Raw genomic sequence first — 19,017 nt, 5'->3', positions numbered from 1 at the left:
CCACAAATCACCCAAGAGACCACAGGCTGCTGACCAGGCTAGAGAGAAATTGATTATGATTGGCATGAGTGGAAACGCCCACATAACCCAGGCAGTATCGAGCACATTTCACGAGGTTTTAACTCAGACACTGATCATTTCACCAATGGAAACTTGTAGCCGAAAGACACATGGTGGCTTCTTTTTTTTCACCACAAAAATTAAAGTGGGTCAAGGGAGCAGACTGACTTCTACCTAAGCAATGATTGAAAAAACAAAAATATAAAGAAAAAACATGTCGGAGGTTTTGGATACTTTTGAGATGGTGTAATGTGGTGTAATGACCCTTTGAGAGTCAAAGAGCACAGAAAGTCATCAGTGAACATTTATTAAGCACCTGCTATGTGCTGGGCATTGTGCTAAGTGCTGTGGATAGAAACACAAATAGAAACAATGATAGTTCCTGCCCGCAGGAAGCTTACAATCTAATGAAGTGAACACACACAACACAAGCAGAAGCTGAAAAGGGGGTAAGAGGAAGAAAGGGGGCAGGGGAGAAGGTGCCCAGCACAGGCACATGATAGAGAGGTCCAAAGAAGCCCCAAACCAAGGTAGCTGGTGGTAGCTGGAGGCCCCTTAAAGGGAGGCCATGAAGCCCATGGCCCTCCCTCCAGCCAGAGCTGGACAAAATGAAGGATCGGCCAGCTCTGCCCTTGGCTGCTTGGGTAAACCTGGGCAGGTCATTAAACTTCCCCGGTCTCAGTTTCCTTATCTGTAAGACTAGATAGCCCTGCTCCAAACCCCAAGGTCCTGGCCCAAATGAGGAAACACAACACAAAATCGTACAGCTGCTTGGAGAAATTGCAAGTTCATGGGTGTCCAGAAGATACCAGCAGATTCTTCGGATCTCCGGTGCCCCGCACAGAGTAGGTGCTTAATAAATGCCTACAGATAGGCAGTAAGCTCCTCGAGGTCACAGCATGGTTCCCTTTTTGTCTAACCATTGCCCGGCATACCTGGTATTCAGTAGCACTGAATAAATGCTCGTTCATGGATAGAACATACACTCCCTGATGGCCCCCACCAGTCCCTTTTCATCTGCCTACCTCCAGGGCTGATGGATGGGTCAACTTGTGGCTAGAACCCTTGCGCCTCCCACAGTCCCGCCCAGCCCGTGGCTGCTGGTGGCAGCTTGGAACACACTGGAATCCCGACTGCCTGCACCTCTACCAGCTCAGGGCCTCGCAGGACAAAGGAGGAAGAGGACATGCGGGTTTTGGTGAGTTTCCCACTTCAGGCCACACTCTGCAGTGGGAACACACAGAGGCCCTAGCGATGAGGTGCCTGATCGCACATGGCATAGTGGTGATGACCCTGTTAACAAATCGACAGGAGAGCCTGCTGGCCAGAGAGCGGGGGCTCCCGAATTGGCATCATTCTCTTTCCTGCTATTAACCTTTGCCAGGGTTACACCTCAGGCCTTCTCAGAAGGCCATTATTCAGCTCGGTGGATTGAATTGTAAAATGTTTTTCATTCTCTTTCAAATGTGTGCCTCTATTTCTAGGATTTAACATTTCATGGCCAATTTCCAAATGGCCAGGTGAATTAAAGGTGCTCTCTGCTGGTAGGGAGAATTCCAGTCCCTGTGTCCCAGTGAGCATTTCTTCTTTTCCTGTAAGCAACTAACAGAAAACACATTTTGCTTTATTTGAAAGTGAATAAAAGAAAGGGCTTCTTTACAGGCACATTCAGTGAAATTCTTTCCAAAAAGTCACTTCTGGGTTGATTTTTCTCCTCCAGGGCAAGGCTGACTACACTTGAAACCTTTGGCCCAACGGGATTTGGTGGGCTCATGCCCCCGCTCCCCAGCATTGGAATAGAGGTGGTTGTCCTCCTGGGGGGCCACTTAACTGGGCTCCCAAGAGCAGTATCAAGAGCCAGCTTCCCCTTCAGAGCCCTGTCTGTGATTCTGTGACGTTCCCAACAGACAGTAGGGTCTGAAGCACTCTCGCACTCTCTCTCTGTCTCTCTCCCTCTCCCTTTCTCTGCAGGATAAGGCAGCACAGGAGGGGTCCAGGCTGGCCACCCAGAGCTAGGTCTGGACTGGCCCTAGGGATGCCAGGTCAGACACAATTAAGTAAAAGCCGAGGACAGTGCGGCTCTGGCACCCCAAACCCATCAGCAGGGGCCGTGGAAACCCCAAGTCAACCATGAATTCTGCTGGGTCATCTCTTACTGATCAAACACACTCTGAAGGTCCAAAGGCCGCGCCTTCCCCACCCCTGGCCAGTTTCTGCTCGGCTGGCCAGCGGCTGCTCCCAGAGAAAGCTGTCATTTTATTTGTTTGATAAGATAACATATGAATGGGGAGAGCAGGCACCAGGGCCCTGCTCCCTCTCCATCCCCGCAGGGTTCTTGTGGGCGCTGTGGCCAGGGAGGGACGCACAAAGCCCAGACTGGGGGTCTGGACTTACGGCCCTCAGCATGGAAGGGGCTAGCCGTAAATGCGACCCTGAGAGAAAGGAAGGTGGGGGCTGTGTCCTCGCCCCCACCACAACTACACACACACACACACACACACACACACACACACACACACACACACACACACACGACTAACAGACCCTGGCCAGAAGGATTCCCCTGCTGAGGGTCTAGTCATTGGCTGGCAGCACAGAGGCAAATGGCTCAAATGTTCCAGGGGCCCAAACCCAACGAGTCCAACTGACAAGCTGATGGGACGGGGCCAAGAAGGCAGAAGCTCAAGCAGTGTCCGAGAGAAGCGCGGCCAGGGGAGGCGGCAGGCTTAGATGAACGACTTAGCCAGAGTCACCATGTGGTCCACCCCACAGGCCACTTGTACTGGCTCCCCCGGCATCGTCACCTAGAAAACAAGGCCCAAAGTGGGGCTGAGGCGGGCTCGGAAATGAGCCCTGAAAGGGCTCTTGAGCTCATCTCACCCTCCACCCCCCACCCATTTTACTGAGGATAAAAGGGACATCCAGAGAAGCAATCTGCCCACAGAGTCACAAACGGGGCACAGCCCAGACTTGAACCTGGGTCTTGTGACAACTTATTCAGGACTCCCGGCACAGCTCCACCCTGCCCTGTCCCCCCAGAACCACTAAGCTAAGCTATTACGAACAAGACAAGATATAAAAGGGCCAGGCTCTAAGCTGTGAGCCTGTGTTTGCTTTTTATGGGATCTCTACACAGCCCCCCACCCCAAAGCACAGGCTCCCCACTCATGCTAACAAAGCTCCCTACCCCCCAGGACCATCGTCACAGCAAACTTGCAAAACCCTCAATCAGCCTCAGTATGGACGAGTCACCCTCTCAACTCTGGCCCCTGGGTCCCCTCCCCTGGGATGAGGTGACTTCTGGCTCCCCCCAGCACAGGATCTGCCCCCAGGAATGGCTCATCTGAGCAAGCTCGTGAGTTCCCAGGTCCCCCCTCCCCAAAGCAGCCCCCAGCCTACTTCGGAAACTGAACCTTCCAACGCTCTGGCCTACCCTAATCAGGGCCAGGCTCGACAGAGGGCCACCATCTTGCCAAGAGGATGCTTTTAACAAATGGAAACACAGTCCAGGCCCAAAGCATCTCACCCCAAGTGCCAGCTCTCATTCTATTTGACTCCGGGCTTCAAACAGCTAATGCAGGGATTTTCAGCATTTTACAGAAATGCTGAAGCTTTGCTGGGCTGGGGGGAAAACCTATGACTCATGATGGCCAGGGGCCAATCTCCCGGGTGTAGCAGGCTCAGACACAGTTCCTTTTACCTCTAGAGCCCTGTTCATTAACACCCTGAAAGCCTGGCCAAAGGCAGGGTCACCTCCACATCAGTCCATCACTCCCAAAGGGCAGCCTTAGCTATGAGCTCATCAGTGAGTGTGATAAATGAAGGGAGGCCCTTCTAAAAGCCCCTTGCTTGGGCAAAGCAGCTCTGGGTTCACCGGAGATCTGCCAGGCCAAAGTTCCACACATTTTCTATTCCTCTAACAAAGCCTGAACCGAGGTCACCCTAAGCTGGTTTTGTTTCCCCCGACAGCAAGGTCCAAAGGAACTTCTCTCCTAAACTAAGCTTTACTGAAAAGATAAACAACTCAGACAACAAACTCCCAACCAGCCTGTGTGTGGCCGATGTAAAAGGCTGGGCAGAATGGGCGAGGCTGCGCCCTGCTTTACAATTACCTGGAATGACAAAGACAAATTCCTGACTGGGGAGCAGCTCCATCCTGAAGAGCTGGAGCCCGGGCACTGAGGGAGAATTCCAATCTTGGGCCCAGGCACCCCTCGCCATAGGGACCCCCACTCAGCCACATTTCTTCCTTACTAAAAAGGAGCCTCTGAAAGACAGTGCTAGCTGGAGACTCGATTGCTTTTCGAAAGGTACCCATTTCCTGGGTGATCACCACTACCCAAAGATGTGGGGTATAGGAACACCCATAAAAGGAAGAGGGGGAAAAAGGAGGGTTCAGAGGAAAGAAAACCAGGTGATAGCTGTATTTATCCCTCTAAAATTCAAGTGCCAAAATTTTAAATTGGTATAGGGGGTTTGTCCCCAAATCTAATAACCATTAGATACACCAAAGTTAAAAAAAAATAGATCTCAAATATTTTTAGGCCAGATGTTCAAAAGTCTTCACTTTTCTAAGTAAGTGACCTTTTCCAAATATTCATATCTAAACTTGGATTTCTGATCAGATTTCAGTTTTTGAGAAGATAATAGTATTTCCCAGTTCCAAAGGGCATAGCAAAAAACCATCTTAGGGAGAAACCATTTCTTGATTTAATTAGGCATCAACACTATCGGACTTAAAAGCCCATCTGACAAAGAGCTTCATTTTACTCCCAAGAAAATGAGTGAAGGGAGCTCCAAATGTCCCACTGGAGATGTGGGGGAGGCCCAAGCCTTCTGCCTCCCACTCCAAGACCCTGCCCTGTGCGAGGCTTATCTACCCTTCATTTCATTTCCAGCAGAATGAACACTAGGGAAAGTAAGCTACCAGGCAGTGACCAAACCCTGTGAAAAGTTGCACTCACGCATGTGTGTGTGTGTGTGTGTGTGTGTGTGTGTGTGTGTGTGTCTGTCTGTCTGTCTGTCTTCAAAGGAAAAAAAAACAACAACTCATCCATGCTTTTTTGCCTCTTCTGCACTGGGGACCTCCTCTAGCTTTTGACAAATGAGTTGGGCCCTGCTGGGCTCCCTAGGAGCTGTGAGAAACACTGAGTAAAAGTGGAAAGGTAAGGTCCCTTCCTCCTTCCATGGGCTGATGCCTCTGGACATTGGAAAATCAGGTTCTTCGGAAAGGTAAATCCCTATCTCAGGCTCACTTAAGAGTGGACTTCCTCCCACACCTTTGCAAGTTCATTTTTTTACACCTTGTAAATTCACAAAAGCCTTTCCCTTTTTTCAAACAGCCCAACCTGAAGCACAGCCTCCTGGTACAGAGGGGAATCCAAGGGGAATGAGGCCGCAGGGGATAGGAGCCCTTCTCCCAGTTCCCCTAAGGGAGGCCTGAGGATCTGCGGCTGTGACCAGTCTTTGCCGTCTCCTTACATAACCTTACAAAGACCAGCTTGCTGCCCTCCCCACCAGCCTGCAGGGCTGCCCGTTTTCCTGTCTGAAGCCAATGTCTGCTTCTGTTCCCTTTTGTGTGTCCTTTTCGGCAGACTCTGCCCGGGCTTTGTCTGCCCCGCTCCTGGAGGAGAGGCTGGAAGAATGGGATGCCTGGGTTGAGGCCATTTCTTCCAACTGAGCACCCGGGGACCAGCCAATAAGCCACAGAATTTAAGGACAATGGGACAGGCGCCAGTCCTAGGGTGGGCATCTATACCAGCAGGACAAGGGCTGCTGGGAACAAGGGAGCTGGACCCCAGGTGGGGTAAGCACTGCCTGCCAACAGGCGGTCAAGCCAGGCCAGAGGAAGCCCACCTCTACCCTGACCATCTCAGCAAGCCTAGGGGCTCACTGTGAATGGAAGGTTGGCAAAGGCCTGGAGCACTCCGGCTCAGGGGGTCGTGGGGTCGGGAACAGGGCTCTTGCCGCTCTCTGCATGACCCACCGCCCACCCCCAAGGGCAGGCCAGGCTTACCCTCCAGGGGAAGTACTGATCTTCCAGGCGGCCGATTCCCAGACAACCTCTGATGTTCTTGCCCCACACAAACAGCTCTCCTTTGTCTGCAAAGAAATGACAGCAATGGCTTGGGGCGGACCCAAGAGCTGGCCTTAGAGCACAGGCCTGGGGACAGAAGGCTTTCCAAAACCAAGCGCAATCCAAGCGCCTGGAGGCTAAAGAGCCCTGGGACAGAGGAATCTTAAATACTGGTTTTTACAGGGTGCCATTGTTTTCTCCCACAACGGTCTCCTTTAGTGGAACAGCCTCAGAGAATGCTGCTTCACACGAAAAGAAACAACAAAAACAAAAACCTTCTTCAAGACCAGGGTTTACGCTGAGGGCCCGAAGAAGAGGCCAGCCAAGGAACTGACAGCATGGGTGGCATCGGGAGAGCCTGCTCCCTGGCCTGAGACACGCTGGGCTGCAGAAATCCCCAGCAGCCCCAGCTTTCACTCCCCAAATCAAGTCCAAAACCACTCGCCTCTCTTGGCCTGGCTTCCTCGATGGGGAGACCAGGCTTCACTACTGCTGCCCGTTGTTTCTGGAGCTCTGAGGACTCCCCTCTGCTGAAGGCTGGTGTAGCACTTTAACCCCAGATTTCAGCCCTTCCTAATCAAGGCCGCCTTGGTAAGCGCCTAGAGGACAGGGGCCTCAGCTTGACCAGCTCGTCCACCAGCCAGGCTTTGAGCCAAGGACATCAGTGACAAGGAGGAGGCCGATCACGATGCCTGTGCTTGCATCTCACCAGCCTTCTTGCCCCTTCTGACTTGGCCTCACGTGGCCTCAGAGCAGTCTTACAACTCAGCCTGGCACACTCAGAGACAGTGACTCACAGAGGCTGCCAGCCCCAGGATGAGGGCCGTGAGAAAGAAAGGGGCTTGACCTCGGCCCAGCCTTCTGCAGTGCCTGGATGCTGCCTCTCAGGCCTCTGGGATCCCAGCTCTCGGAGACCTGCTACACTTGACAGGAGAGGACACTGAAGCCAGGGAAGGGACTTGCCTAGAGTTAGTAAATGTCTGAGTCAGGATTCGAACCCACATCTTCCTAACTCCAATGGCAGTGCTTCCCACATTCTACACAAACACAGAGGAGAAGCTGGGACACCCGAGGATGGATGTTGTTAACCACACAGAGAAGGCTTTTTGCTGTGTGGTGTGTCGTCATTCTAGGCCAGAAGAGGGCTGCTCCAAAATAGGATTTCACTAACCAAGGGCCCCAAATGACGATACTCAACCAGCAGCAATGGGAGGGGTGGCAGACAGAGGCGTGGGGGGGCCGCACCTCTCTGGGCCTCGGTTTCCTCATCTGTAAAGTGAAGGGGCTAATTATCCTAGCTGACCTCTAAGGCCCCTGCCAGTCCTGAATCCTAAGATGTCCTGGATCCGAGTGATTTTTTTCTCATATCTCACACAAATGAAGGTAAAGCCTTGAATTTCCAGCCTTTGCTTTTGTCATCTTCCGGCCCGATATTTCTACGTGAATGTGAACGTCTCCCTTGCCAAGCCCAAGGGCTCCTCCTTCTTTGGCAGTGTCAGGCTTTGATGAAGCAGTTCTCTCTTGCCCCTATGGGGTTGACCTTCGGTGAAGCTGTGTGTGTGGCGGGGAGGCCTTCCCCAGGTCACTGGACAGGGGACCCCTCCCCACACCGGGATACCCTTGGGGACACACAAAGCCATTTTTACATGAGATTCACAAAAAAAAAACTTTCAGAGAAAACATGCTGTGACCCAAAGCTAAATGGCGATGACTGCTGGGTGTGCCCCTCGATCAGGCGGGCCACAGCCTCCCACCTACCGAGGGGCCAGCTATCTGAGAAGTGGCGTCCCTGCTTAGGGGCAGCTGGCCCATTTTGCTTTGCTCCATCGCTTACTGGTGAGTGCGGCAAACTGGCTGAGTCCACAGCGAATGTGGGACACCCGGACGTCTGGGCTGAAATCCGACAGGCCAAAGAGGGTGGGCGGGATCATTTCTGGGAGCGCGGTTTCCATGAGGTTTGGCCCTTTCCCAAGAATCCCATATCCCCAGACAAAAACATTTCCTTCGTCTACAACACAACAAAAATGACAGGCAGTTAAGTCCACTCGGCCTTCCCTCCCTCCCTCAATTCAGAAAACACAGACAGCTTCAGGATGGATGGGTCACTGGCACGGCGAGGGTACGGGGGCTGCTGCCCACGTGATGCTGCCCGCACTGCTGCGGATCCCTGCCTGCTTGCGGAGCCAGCCAAGAAGCGGGCTCGGGAGAGTCACCCAGCCAGGCCATCGGGCTTCAGGGAACGGCAGGCGGGCTTTGGAAAGGAGGTCACTGGCTGCACGCTGCTCGGACGAGGCCAGACACGTCAACGGCCCTGCTCTTAAAGATGCTTAGTCTGCTTCTAACGAAGCTGGTTCTCCTCAAAGCCCTAGGTCCACAGCGCTTGATCCCGAGGGCCCGACCTCCCAGAACCCCCACCCAATGGGTTTCCTGGCTCACTGACTCTGAGCAGGGAAACAGAGGCAGAAGCCATGGCCTGCTTTGGCAGGGAGTGGTCCCTGCTTCCTTCCAGAGGGATCATTAGAGAATCAGCTTGTCCTGCTACTACCTAGGAATCACTGCTGAGGACCCTTTGACAGTCCTACTGAGAAAGAACGGAGCGGTAGGTGCCTGGTGTGGACAGTGCCCAGGCCACCCCGAGCCAGCCGCCCTTCTTCTGACCAGGGGCTCTTACCATTTAAGACTGCGCTGCCAGTACCACCACAGGCCGCCTGCCTGACCTTCCCAATCCCAGAGAAGGGCAAGTGTGTGGGGACGTTCACCTGTGTACAAGAAACAGCCAGGGAAGCGGGCTGAAGAAATCTGGGGAGCCTTCTGGCTTGGGTTGTGGGTAACTCTGGGCTCTTCAGGAGAAATACTCCATCGGTCTCTGGGCTGGGGCAGCTTAAGTGGCTGAGTAGGAGGGTTTTCTTCTCCCTTTTCCCTGATCATATAAAGTACAGGGGGCTGAGCCCACTGGAGCTTCCTCAAAAGTGAGATACCTTCCTGACTGCCAAGCCAGGGCTGCCCCAGGCCAGAATGGGAAATGATGGTCCCCCAGGGGCCAGAGGAATTTGCCTCAAAGCAGGCTGAGTTTATTTTTTCTTTTATGGTTTTGTGGGGTTTTTTGGTGAGGCGATTAGGGGTTAAGTGACTTGCCCAGGATCACACAGCTAGTAAGTGTTATATGTCTGAGGCCAGATTTGAATTCAGGTCCTCCTGACTCCAGGGCCAGTGCTCGATCCACTGTACCACATAACTGCCCCTCTGAGTTTATTTTTTTAAGGGGATAGCAAGCACCATGAAGCCCCAGACCCCGCCCCTCCCGTGACGCCCACCCCCAGTACCTGGGTGGCCTCGGTGACGGACGCCAGCTGCAGGTACTCCGAGTTGCCCCAGCCAAAGAGGTCTCCCTCAGCAGACACGGCTAGACAGAAGTCTCCGTAGGTGGCGACCTGTACTACCTTCACTCCGACGATGCCGCCACCAACCTTGGTGGGCTTGCTGGTGATGTCATAGTGACCCAGACCTGCCGCAGGGCACAGCGGGGAATCAGAAAATGTTTGCATCCCTCAGCGGGCCCAAGGACATTTCTGAGGAAGGGAGGTCACTGTGAGGGGAGCGTCTGAAGAGCCTGTTCTGTGAGCCGGACGCTGACGCCACGTGCTCCAAGGCACCCAAACTCTCTCCTTCATTAAATTCACCACGACAAACCCTGACAAGTAAGCGGGGGCCAGCACAGGCTGGACGACATCTCATCAAAGGGGGCCTGGCCAACGCAGCTGTTCCCTTGCGTCCCCTGTTCACTGCGTGTCTTCTGAAGACATAAAAATCCTCTCTCTCTTTAGGTCTCACGGGCCTCTTGGGAAAAAAACCAACTCTAGCTTGATTCGCTGGACCTGCCGCTATTGGTGGGTGTCTCCGTCCCAGTACTAGAGGCTGGGGAGCAGGCTAACTCGAGTTCCAACCAGGGTCCTCGGGCCAGCTCCGTGACCAAAGCCAGGGCTCCGGCGGAATAGTGATGATGAAGCACTTCTTAGGAGAGGTAAGGACCATGAACAGGTAACTCCCTAACACACGGACCCCTCGCCATCCCACCGCTCAGGGGACAGACTGTTCCACCTCCCCAGCAGAGGAGACGACACACACTACCTGTCTGCCCGTCCGCGCCCCATCCACACGAGTAGACCTCGCCTTTATCCGTTAGGAACAGGCTGTGGTCTTGGCCACAGACAACCTGCGAGTAGGGGTAGAAACAGAGGATCAATGCGCCGTGAGGGGCTGAGGACACCCAGTGACCCCCGAACGGCACAAGCCACCTGGTCATGGGATCTCAGAGCTGGAAAGTCCCCTGCAGGGCCCCCGGGCCCACCCCTGGCAGGGCAAGAATGCCCGGCACCGCATGTCCAGCAAGCGGTGAAAGCTCAGCTCAATCCAACCTGATCCAACAGGCACTTACCCGTGTGGAAGGAGCTGGGCTAGGTCACAGGGGTACGGAGGCAAGAAGAAAACCCTCCGTCCATCAAAGAGCTTACATTCAACTGGGAAACAACTTATACGGGGCAAGTCAAGCCACACCACAGACAAAGTAATTTTGGAGAGGGGGGTGGGAACACTAAACGTTGGGGGAATCAGGAAAGGCCTCGGGCAAGGAGTCCCAAGAGGTAAAGAGGAGGAAGGACATTACAGGCAAAGGCAGGGAGGCCGCAGACAGCACACTGTGCATTAGGAACAGGAAGCGGGCCAGTCTGGCCGGAACACGGAATACAGATGGAGAACAAAGTGAAATGAGTCTGGAAAGGCAGGTGGGAATCAGATTGTGAGGTCCTGGAGACCCCACACTGGATTCTGTCTATGCAGGGGCCATGGGGAGCCTCCGAAGCATCCCGGTCTGGCAGCTGGCAGATGGAGAGGTGGATGGGGAAAGATTTGTCGGCAGGCTCCTCGTCATTCCTGGCTTGGCAGCCAGGGTGGGAGAGCCAGACACTCTGGACTCCTCCTGGACACTTACAGGTCCTCCCCTCCCTCCCTCACCTGTGGCCTCTCCTCCTCGAGGCCCACACAATCCACATCTCATCATTCTTCTTCCTTCCTCAATGAATCCGTACCTGGCTCAGAATGTTTCCCTCCTTCCTAACTCCTGCCCTCATACTAGGGGACACCCTCCTGAACACAGGGTTTCGAGGCCCCAACAAGCCCCTCTGGGGCCTGGCAGGACCACTGGGCTCCTCTTCCAAATGACAGCCTCCCAAATCCTCCTCAACAGTCCTCGTGGCTACATGAAGCCTCTCCTTGCCAAGGCTCATTACTGTGACCAATCCCAGATGGGACAGTCCCCCATCCCCTCCTTCCTGCTCACTGTGGGTGTCAAGGAGGCCAGGACCCCCATCAAATGAGGTCTGTCTAAACAAAGGATTCCAGAGCAATGCTGTGGGGCCCAGTCCCTCACACTCCAGCTTCCCCTCCCTCAAAGCCCAATGTGGAAATGCACAGAAGGGACCGAGGAGCACACAGTCCTACCTGCACCACGCGTCCATCGAAGTCCTGCATTCTGTGCACTTTGTGACTCTCGCTGCAGGCCAGAGCAAAGTAGAGAGATGCTGGAGTGAGCGGCCACCCCACACAGGCACCTCCCTGCCCTCCCCTGTACCCGCCACCCTCCCTAAGCTGGTTCAGATCCATCTCCACAGAAACAGCCTGACCCCCACTGGACTGGGACTTCATCAGGCTAGGGAGTGCCCAGAGAAGGGTCCATCCACAAATGCAGAGCAGCACCTGCTCTCAGAGAGCCGCCTGGGCCCGGACAGGTCAAGTCCCTCGCTCGGGATCACACAGGGTGTTTCAGAGGCGGGACAAGTGGTTGGGTTTTTGCTGTCAACCCCGATGATGCCTTCTGCCGGGCACCTGGCTCTGACCCCTGCTTGCCTCTGAGTGGCTGCTGTTTTCAAAGGAGGGACGAGCTCTATTCCAGTGTGCACACCGGGGAACCAGACAAGGAAGAATCATTCACTTCTCAAGAAACCCTTAAAATTGCCAACAAAAACTTTCTAGACCATAGAGTAACTCCACTAATCTACCCTTTAATCCGGTATGACGGAAAGGTCAAGCACACTGAATCTTAGGGTCACTTTTATTTGCTCCTCAAACGCAGGGCCTGGGTCTGCTTCATCCCTGTGCCTCTAGTGCCCCGACCACATAGCGGGACTCAGGACGTGCCGGCCAGCCGTGGCACCGGCGGTACGGTGCCCCGACCACGTAGCGGGGCTCAGGACGTGCCGGCCAGCCGCGGCACCGGCAGCATGGTGCCCTGACCTCAGGGCAGGGGTCCCCAAGGACTCACCTGTAAACCTCGTCGGTGACCACGGCTCTTCCACACTGCCCATAGGAATTGTTGCCCATGCTGAGGACTAGAAAACCACCGTCCAATCAGTCGAAACACTAGGTTCGTACAGCGCCCGGTTCAGAGCAGGTGCTACATAAACGTTCTCTCTTATTTTTGGCTCTAGCTCTTAGCTCCTGGAGCCCGGGGGAAGGGCTCCCTACACGGGGGGTGAGGAGGGAGGGGAATAAGCACTTATACAGCCCCTACTATGTGCCAGGCCCCATGCTAAGGCCTTTTCATAAACATTATCTCATTTGATCCTCACAACAACATGTGAGGTAGGTGCTATTATTCCCCCCATTTTATAGATGAGGAAACTGAGGCCAACAGGGTGAAGTGACTTGTCCAGGGTCACACTGCTAGTAAGTGTCTGAAGCCAAATTAGAACTCAGGTCTCCCTGACTCTAGGCCTGCACTCTGGGCACTGTGGCGCCACCTAGCTGCCTCTGATGTCCACAGAGGACATTTGGGCCGGATTTGACAGGTAGCCAGAAGTGATCCTCAGCCTGGGGGGAAAGACTGCACCTATCAAAGGCTGGACAAAGCCCAGGTTCCAGGTTCAAGAGAAGCCCACTTGAGAAAAGCATTTGGAAGTAGGACTCCTTCTACAGACACAAGCCGTGCCTGGGGATCAGACCTGGACCCCTCGGGCTGTGGGACTGGTCAGTCAACAGCCTGTCTCAGAAGCCTCACAGACAAGAGCCCAGGCCACCCTTTCCTTGTCTACACAAGGCAGAAGCCAAGAAAATCCCGGGAGCCTCAGCATCTGCTCACTGAGCCATCCTTCCCACTGCACGCACTCGATTTAACACGGCCAAAGGCACCACTCTGGGCAGGACGGCGGGTCCTGAGGCTCCTCGGTGCCCGGCACGCAGCCACAGAAAGTGTTTCCTGGGCCCGGCTCGGCCCCAAACAAGCTCGCTTCCAAACAAGCTCACCTCCTTCACTGTCCGTCAGGATCAGGGAGTGGGCTCTTCCACAGGCCACCTGCAGAACCCGGGTCTCCTGCGGTCTGTCCAGAGGCAACGGCACCGGCGATGGCTCCAAGACATACTCATATCCCCTGCCTGCAACACCCAGCCAGCAAAGGCTTGTGACTGCGCCTGAGCCAGGCAACAACTAAAAATCTCATTCCCTCAAGACTTGAAGAACACATGCTCTCACTACCCCCCACCCCCACCCACCTCTTCTCACCCCCCCCCAACATCTGGAACAAACAACCAAAGCTGCCCTATCACTGCGACACCCACTCACCTCTCCTACACTGAGATCGACGTTCATGCTGGAAGGAGCTCAGATACCAACTTGGCCAATCCCCTTATTTTATGGAGGAGGAAACCGAGGCCCAGGGAAGAGACAGGGTGCTGACCACTGTCGAGCGCTCTCTGCCGTCCGACAAAGCAGGGACCCGATTGGGCCGCTGCTGCCCTCTCCTGTCTGACTTTAAAAAATGATCCCCTTCCGCAGCTGTTTCCTGACACGACAGCACTGAATGTTGGCACACAGACTGATCCCTCCCAGCCTCATAAAACTAAAATGCCTTTCTGCTTACCACTTGGACAGAAGCCAGGGCAGCCCTATGATGACTTAAGTGAATAAACAACATGGTTCCTCAGCCAAAAGGATCCCAAAGACCGCCCGGATCACTGGCATGCGACCAGAAGACCTGGCTTTGAATCCCACCCTGGCCACAGCCCACCTGGCTGGGGGACCCAGGACAAGTCAGTTAATCTTCTCTGGGCCTCAGTTTACTCATCTGTGAAATGAGAGGGTTGGATTCAATAGCCTGAGGTCCCTTCCGGCTCCAGGCCTGTAATCCTTGACAAGATCAAAGAAAAGCAACAATCCCCTCAAGACAGCCCTGAGAGATCTGAAGGGCCAGTACCTCGGGAACAGCCACCACCCATACAGAGCTTTTCATACAGTTATATCTCGTGGGAGCCTCACGATCAAACCTCTGAGAAAGGTGCTACAAGCATAGTCCCATTTTACAGACAAGCAACAGTGTCAGACTTGTCTACGGTAGGATTTGAACTCAGATCTCTCCTGACTCGAAGTCCAGGAAAACATTTAAGTGCCTACTATGTGCCAGGCACTGAGCTAAGTGCTTGGGATACAAAAAGACAAAAGCCAGTCCCTGTTCTCAAGGATCTCCCAGGCTAACGGCAGAGAGGGCACGCAAACGCCGATGTCCAGACAAGCCCCAGGCAGGAGACCCCGGAGCGAACCAGCACAGGGAAGGCCCTGGGCGGAGGTGGGACGTTAGCTGGTCCTGAGGGAAGCCAGGTGGGGGAATGAGGAGGGAGAGGACTCCAGGTCTGAACGGCCTGGGAAAACACCCGAGTCAGGAGGCAGGGTTCCATGTTTTCTGCAGCCCTCCAGCTGACACGCAGCCAGGATTCTAACCCGGGGCTCCTCACTCCAAGGCCACTGCTCTTCCCCCACGGCCATGACAGGGTCCACAATGATTAAGCGCAGGGGCAGGGCTGAGCCTTTCGCCTGTCAGCACTAAGGAGCTGGGCTGCAGCCACTATAGACATGATGTGTAAATGGCACTAGGAGGCGGGTGGAATTCTTCTCTTTAGGCCGTGGGGCTCCCACCCTCACCGAAGCCCGCCCTTCTCACCCACACAGACCATTTTCTGTTTGTCCCAGGAACAAAGCAGAACCCAGCGGGCAAGAGCGCAGCGCAGAGACACTTACTCTTACCTCTTTGGCTCCTGTGAAACCCGAGCTGAGAATCCTTGTTAAGCCCCATGCCCCAGACCTTGGTGATGTCCCGGGTCTGGGACGACAGCAGCGTGAATCCATAGCCACAGGCGGCGGATGAAATCTGAAAGGCAACCCCCTCACAGTAAGTGACTGACCAGCATTTTGTTCACTGAGTCACAGAGGTGTATACAGCTGCTTTAGTGGAACAAATGAGGTTAGATGTTGAACAAATTCAAGATCCTATATATAATTATATATTATATTATTGGTTCACGAGGTCACAGACTGAGGCAGACGTTCACAGACGCTCTCACCCACTCCAGGCACAAAGATTCATTCATTCACTTGCTATTGGGTGGCACTACATATGAACTGTTCCTGCACAAATGGCTTCCTTTGGGGTCTCCTCCTGGCTTCTAGGTGGCCAAGGGGTGGGCTCTGACAGGTCCTGAGGAGCCCAGATGGGCTAGAAAGGCCTTGAATGATGGATGGTGTGTCTGCTGACCAAGGACCACAGGGCTGAGCTCAGGGAGGCCCGCCACCAGACTGGCCACTGATCGATGGATGAGCTTGGAGGCTGTTGATGGAAAGAGTGCGTACCCAAGGAAATCCCAGGCTCTGAAGTACTGACCCCTGACAAGGCATCATGCTGGGCTCTGCAGGAATACAACAACCCCTGCCCTTGTGGAGTTTACAATCGGACACACCCAAATATGCCCTGCTGCACAAGAGCAGAAGGAAATGTGCTCTGAGAAAGTTAAGAGGTAGAAGATGCCACATAAGCACAGGTCTGATTCCACCAACCAGACAAGCATTTACTCAGCGCCCGTCTCCAGGGCAACACTGAGCCCCAAGCAGCCGACCAACGAGGCCTGGAAGGGGACCCAGCCTCAGCTCACTCTCATGAAGGAGCAGGAGTGCAATGAACGCATGGCTGGGGGGTGTCTGGAAAAGGCAGCCTTGGCGCAGAGAGGCCGAGGGAACTGGAAGGCTGGAGAAGAGAGGAGAGGACAAAGGTCAGCAGCTACAGCCACGGCAGGCGGCATGCTCGGACCCTGTAGGGCAGCAGCCGCCAGAACCAATCTGCAGCCTGGCCCAGCACACACCTCAGAGCTGCCTCTTCTGTGAAGTACACGGCTATTACCCCTGTTTTACAGATAAAGAAACTGAGGACCTGATCTTGGAAGTGGAACCCCACACAGCTACTGCACCTTCTTAAGTCCCTCATTCTCTCCCTGATACCTCTGAAGCAGGAGCTTAGGATGAACCGTGCTTTGGAATGCTTGCTCTGTCAGCGGTGAGACAGAAATAGAGACAGAGAAGGTGGGAAAACCAGCGCAAAAGTCCAGAACCTGAACAAAAGGAAAATAGAAAGGGGGCATCGGACACAAAGGCCGTCATGGAGATAGAACATAAAAGACTCAGCAGTTCTCCAGACATATACGTTATGGACAAGAGTCAAGGTTAAGATACAGAGCGAGGATGAACCAAAGCAGCCATCCTATTAAGAGATGAGGAAGTCTGGGAAGAGGCTCTAGTTTGGAGAAGAGAGACAAGGAATTCCATTTTGACATACTGAGTATAAGATATCTAGGGGCCATGTGGGAAATCTGGGTTTGGACCAATGGAGAGAGGCTGGGGTTACCATGACATGGGAAAACATCAGAGGAGACCACGCACATGGAGGTAAGAGCGAGAGGATCTGGGAGATGCCAAGAGAAAGAAATGCCTTCAACAAAGACAGAGAATCAAGGGAACCACGATGGTGGAAGACCGTGGGGACCAAGAAGGAGAAAGAGTTGAGAGAGAGACAACGGTTAACAGTACTGAATGGAGGAGAGGAGTCCAGAAGGAGGACTGATATTCGGCCAGTAAGTAGTCACTGGTGGCCTAAGGAACAACACCTTCAAGATCAAGGTAAGCGGGCGCCATCTTGCGAGATACAGATGGGTGAAAAGGAGGCAATGGAACTGACCCAATGAAACAAACCCCTCCCGTCCAAGGGTCTCAGCTTCCTCATCAGTAAAATGAGGCCGAGAACACCGGACCCCACAGTCTGCTAGAAAAGGACCCTGTCCACCACAAAACACAACATAAAGACGAGCTGGGGTCTGGGTTGGTTTGTTTTCCCTGAGAAGATCACTGGTGAAGACGACAGACCTGGGATGGCTGGAAGGGACTAATAGTCATGGGAAGGAGACCCAAGGATGTCTTTGGGCAGAAGGGAGAAGAGGAGAGGAAGAGATGAAGATGGGGGCAGCTAGGAGGCACAGTGGATAGAGTACCAGCCCTGGAGTCAGGAGGACCTGAGTTCAAATCCGGCCTCAGATACAACACTCACTAGCTGAGTGACTATGGGCAAGTCACTTAACCCCAACTGCCTCACCTAAAAAAAAAAAAAGAGATGAAGATGGAAGGGGGTCATTGATGGGACGAGTCTGAGGCTGAGCAGGGAGCTTGCAGCAACGACAAAGATGGAGTGAATAAATATGGGCCCTGGAATGTGTCTGCTTGCCCCTGCTGCAGCTGCTGCTTGTGTCTGACTCTTCATGACCCCGTTTGGGGTTTTCTTGGCAGAGATACTGGAGTGGCTGGTCATTTCCCACTCCAGCTCATTTTACAGATGAGGAAACTGAGGCAGACAGGGCTAAGTGACTTGGTCAGAGTCATACAGCTGGGAAGTGTCTGAGGCTGGATTTGCACGCTTTAACATGAGCCTTCCTGACACCAGAGCACCCATAAGCTCCTCCCTTAATTGGCCCTGCCTAACAGTCCCATCCCTCATTCGGCCCCGCCCCTCCCTGGTCATGCACATCAGCTCCGTCCCTCATTGGTCCGGCCTGCTCTTGTTCCCGCCCCTCGCTGGTCATGTACATCAGCTCCGCCCCTCATTGGTCCGGCCTGCTCTTGGCTCCGCCCCCGAAGGCTCCGCCCACCGGCTCGGCCCTCATTGGTCCCGGCCCTCCCTGGCCCTTCCCCTCGCCTCACCCGGGCATCCAGCTCCAGGCGGTAGGGCACTGGCTGGATGGCGCGGGGCTTGCGGCCGGCGGCGGGCCCGTCGGCGCTGGGCTTCACCAGGCTGGGCAGGCCCAGCGCGCCCGTGTACGAGAAGCCCCACGTGAAGATGCGGTCCGCGCGCCGCGCCCGCTCGCCGACGTACTGGAACACGGGCGCCTCGGCCTCGGCCTCGGCTGCCTCCCGTCGGCTCCGAGACTTCCCAGTCGCGGTCCAGCGCGTCCTTGGCAACGGGCCAGCGCGCCCTGGCAACAGCGGCGCCGTGCGCCGCGCCCACAAGCACACTCCTCTCCACGTCGCCCCCGCCATCAGCGTTCTCGGAAGCCTCCCGCCTGGGGCGCAGCCATCTTGGGAAGCCTTTGACCTATCCCCTGCAGCCCGCCCCTTCCGTATCCGGGGCGGAAAGCCCTCTCGGCCATGTTGAATATGGGCGGAAGCGGGAGTGGTGTCATTGTAGAGGGTTCCACGTGATAACCCTAGCTGCGGCCCCAGCCAATCAGCGCAAACCGGGGGGGGGGTTATTCCTCGCACACCTGCGCAGGGCGAAGAGAAACTCCGCCCCTCCCACTCTCCCAGGCGCATGCTTAGAGTACACAGTGCAGGACGGGGGGGGAGGGGGGAGGTTTTGGAATGGGAGTTCGAAACCCACCTCTGACCCTTTGAGACCGCGGTCGAATCCTCCTCTGTAAAAGGAGGAACAGACCCTTATGAAGTGAATGTGAACTGACTATAGCTATGGACACGACGCTGCCGTCCTTTACCTTCTCCCCACTTCGTTTTCTGCCTCCCTTTTATG

At 54.5% G+C, this 19,017-nt stretch overlaps 1 protein-coding gene across 6 annotated transcripts; it reads right to left on the bottom strand.

The window, feature by feature from the left end:
* Positions 1-1,663: 1,663 nt before the first annotated feature.
* RCC1L (RCC1 like) lies at positions 1,664-18,602 on the bottom strand. 6 transcript variants are annotated; one of them, XM_021005687.2, is made up of 12 exons: positions 18,195-18,601; positions 15,204-15,327; positions 13,749-13,811; positions 13,433-13,561; positions 12,453-12,519; positions 11,633-11,684; positions 10,265-10,349; positions 9,460-9,641; positions 8,808-8,895; positions 7,971-8,144; positions 6,077-6,162; positions 1,664-2,889 (listed from the first exon to the last, which is right to left on the bottom strand). In XM_021005687.2, exons 1-12 carry the CDS (start codon positions 18,528-18,530, stop codon positions 2,800-2,802), a joined length of 1,476 nt encoding a protein of 491 aa, XP_020861346.1. In that variant the 5' UTR covers positions 18,531-18,601; the 3' UTR covers positions 1,664-2,799. The 6 variants fall into 6 exon arrangements, with proteins under 6 accessions (XP_020861346.1, XP_020861347.1, XP_078010850.1 ...); XM_021005688.2 differs by having other exon boundaries at positions 1,664-2,864; XM_078154724.1 differs by lacking the exon at positions 7,971-8,144 and having other exon boundaries at positions 18,195-18,602.
* Positions 18,603-19,017: the final 415 nt, after the last annotated feature.

The sequence above is a fragment of the Phascolarctos cinereus genome, unplaced genomic scaffold, assembly GCF_003287225.1.
Source record: "Phascolarctos cinereus isolate Bilbo 61053 unplaced genomic scaffold, phaCin_HiC Scaffold_5;HRSCAF=322, whole genome shotgun sequence".
NCBI lineage: Eukaryota > Metazoa > Chordata > Mammalia > Diprotodontia > Phascolarctidae > Phascolarctos > Phascolarctos cinereus.
This window is presented reverse-complemented; position numbering and strand designations above follow the sequence as displayed.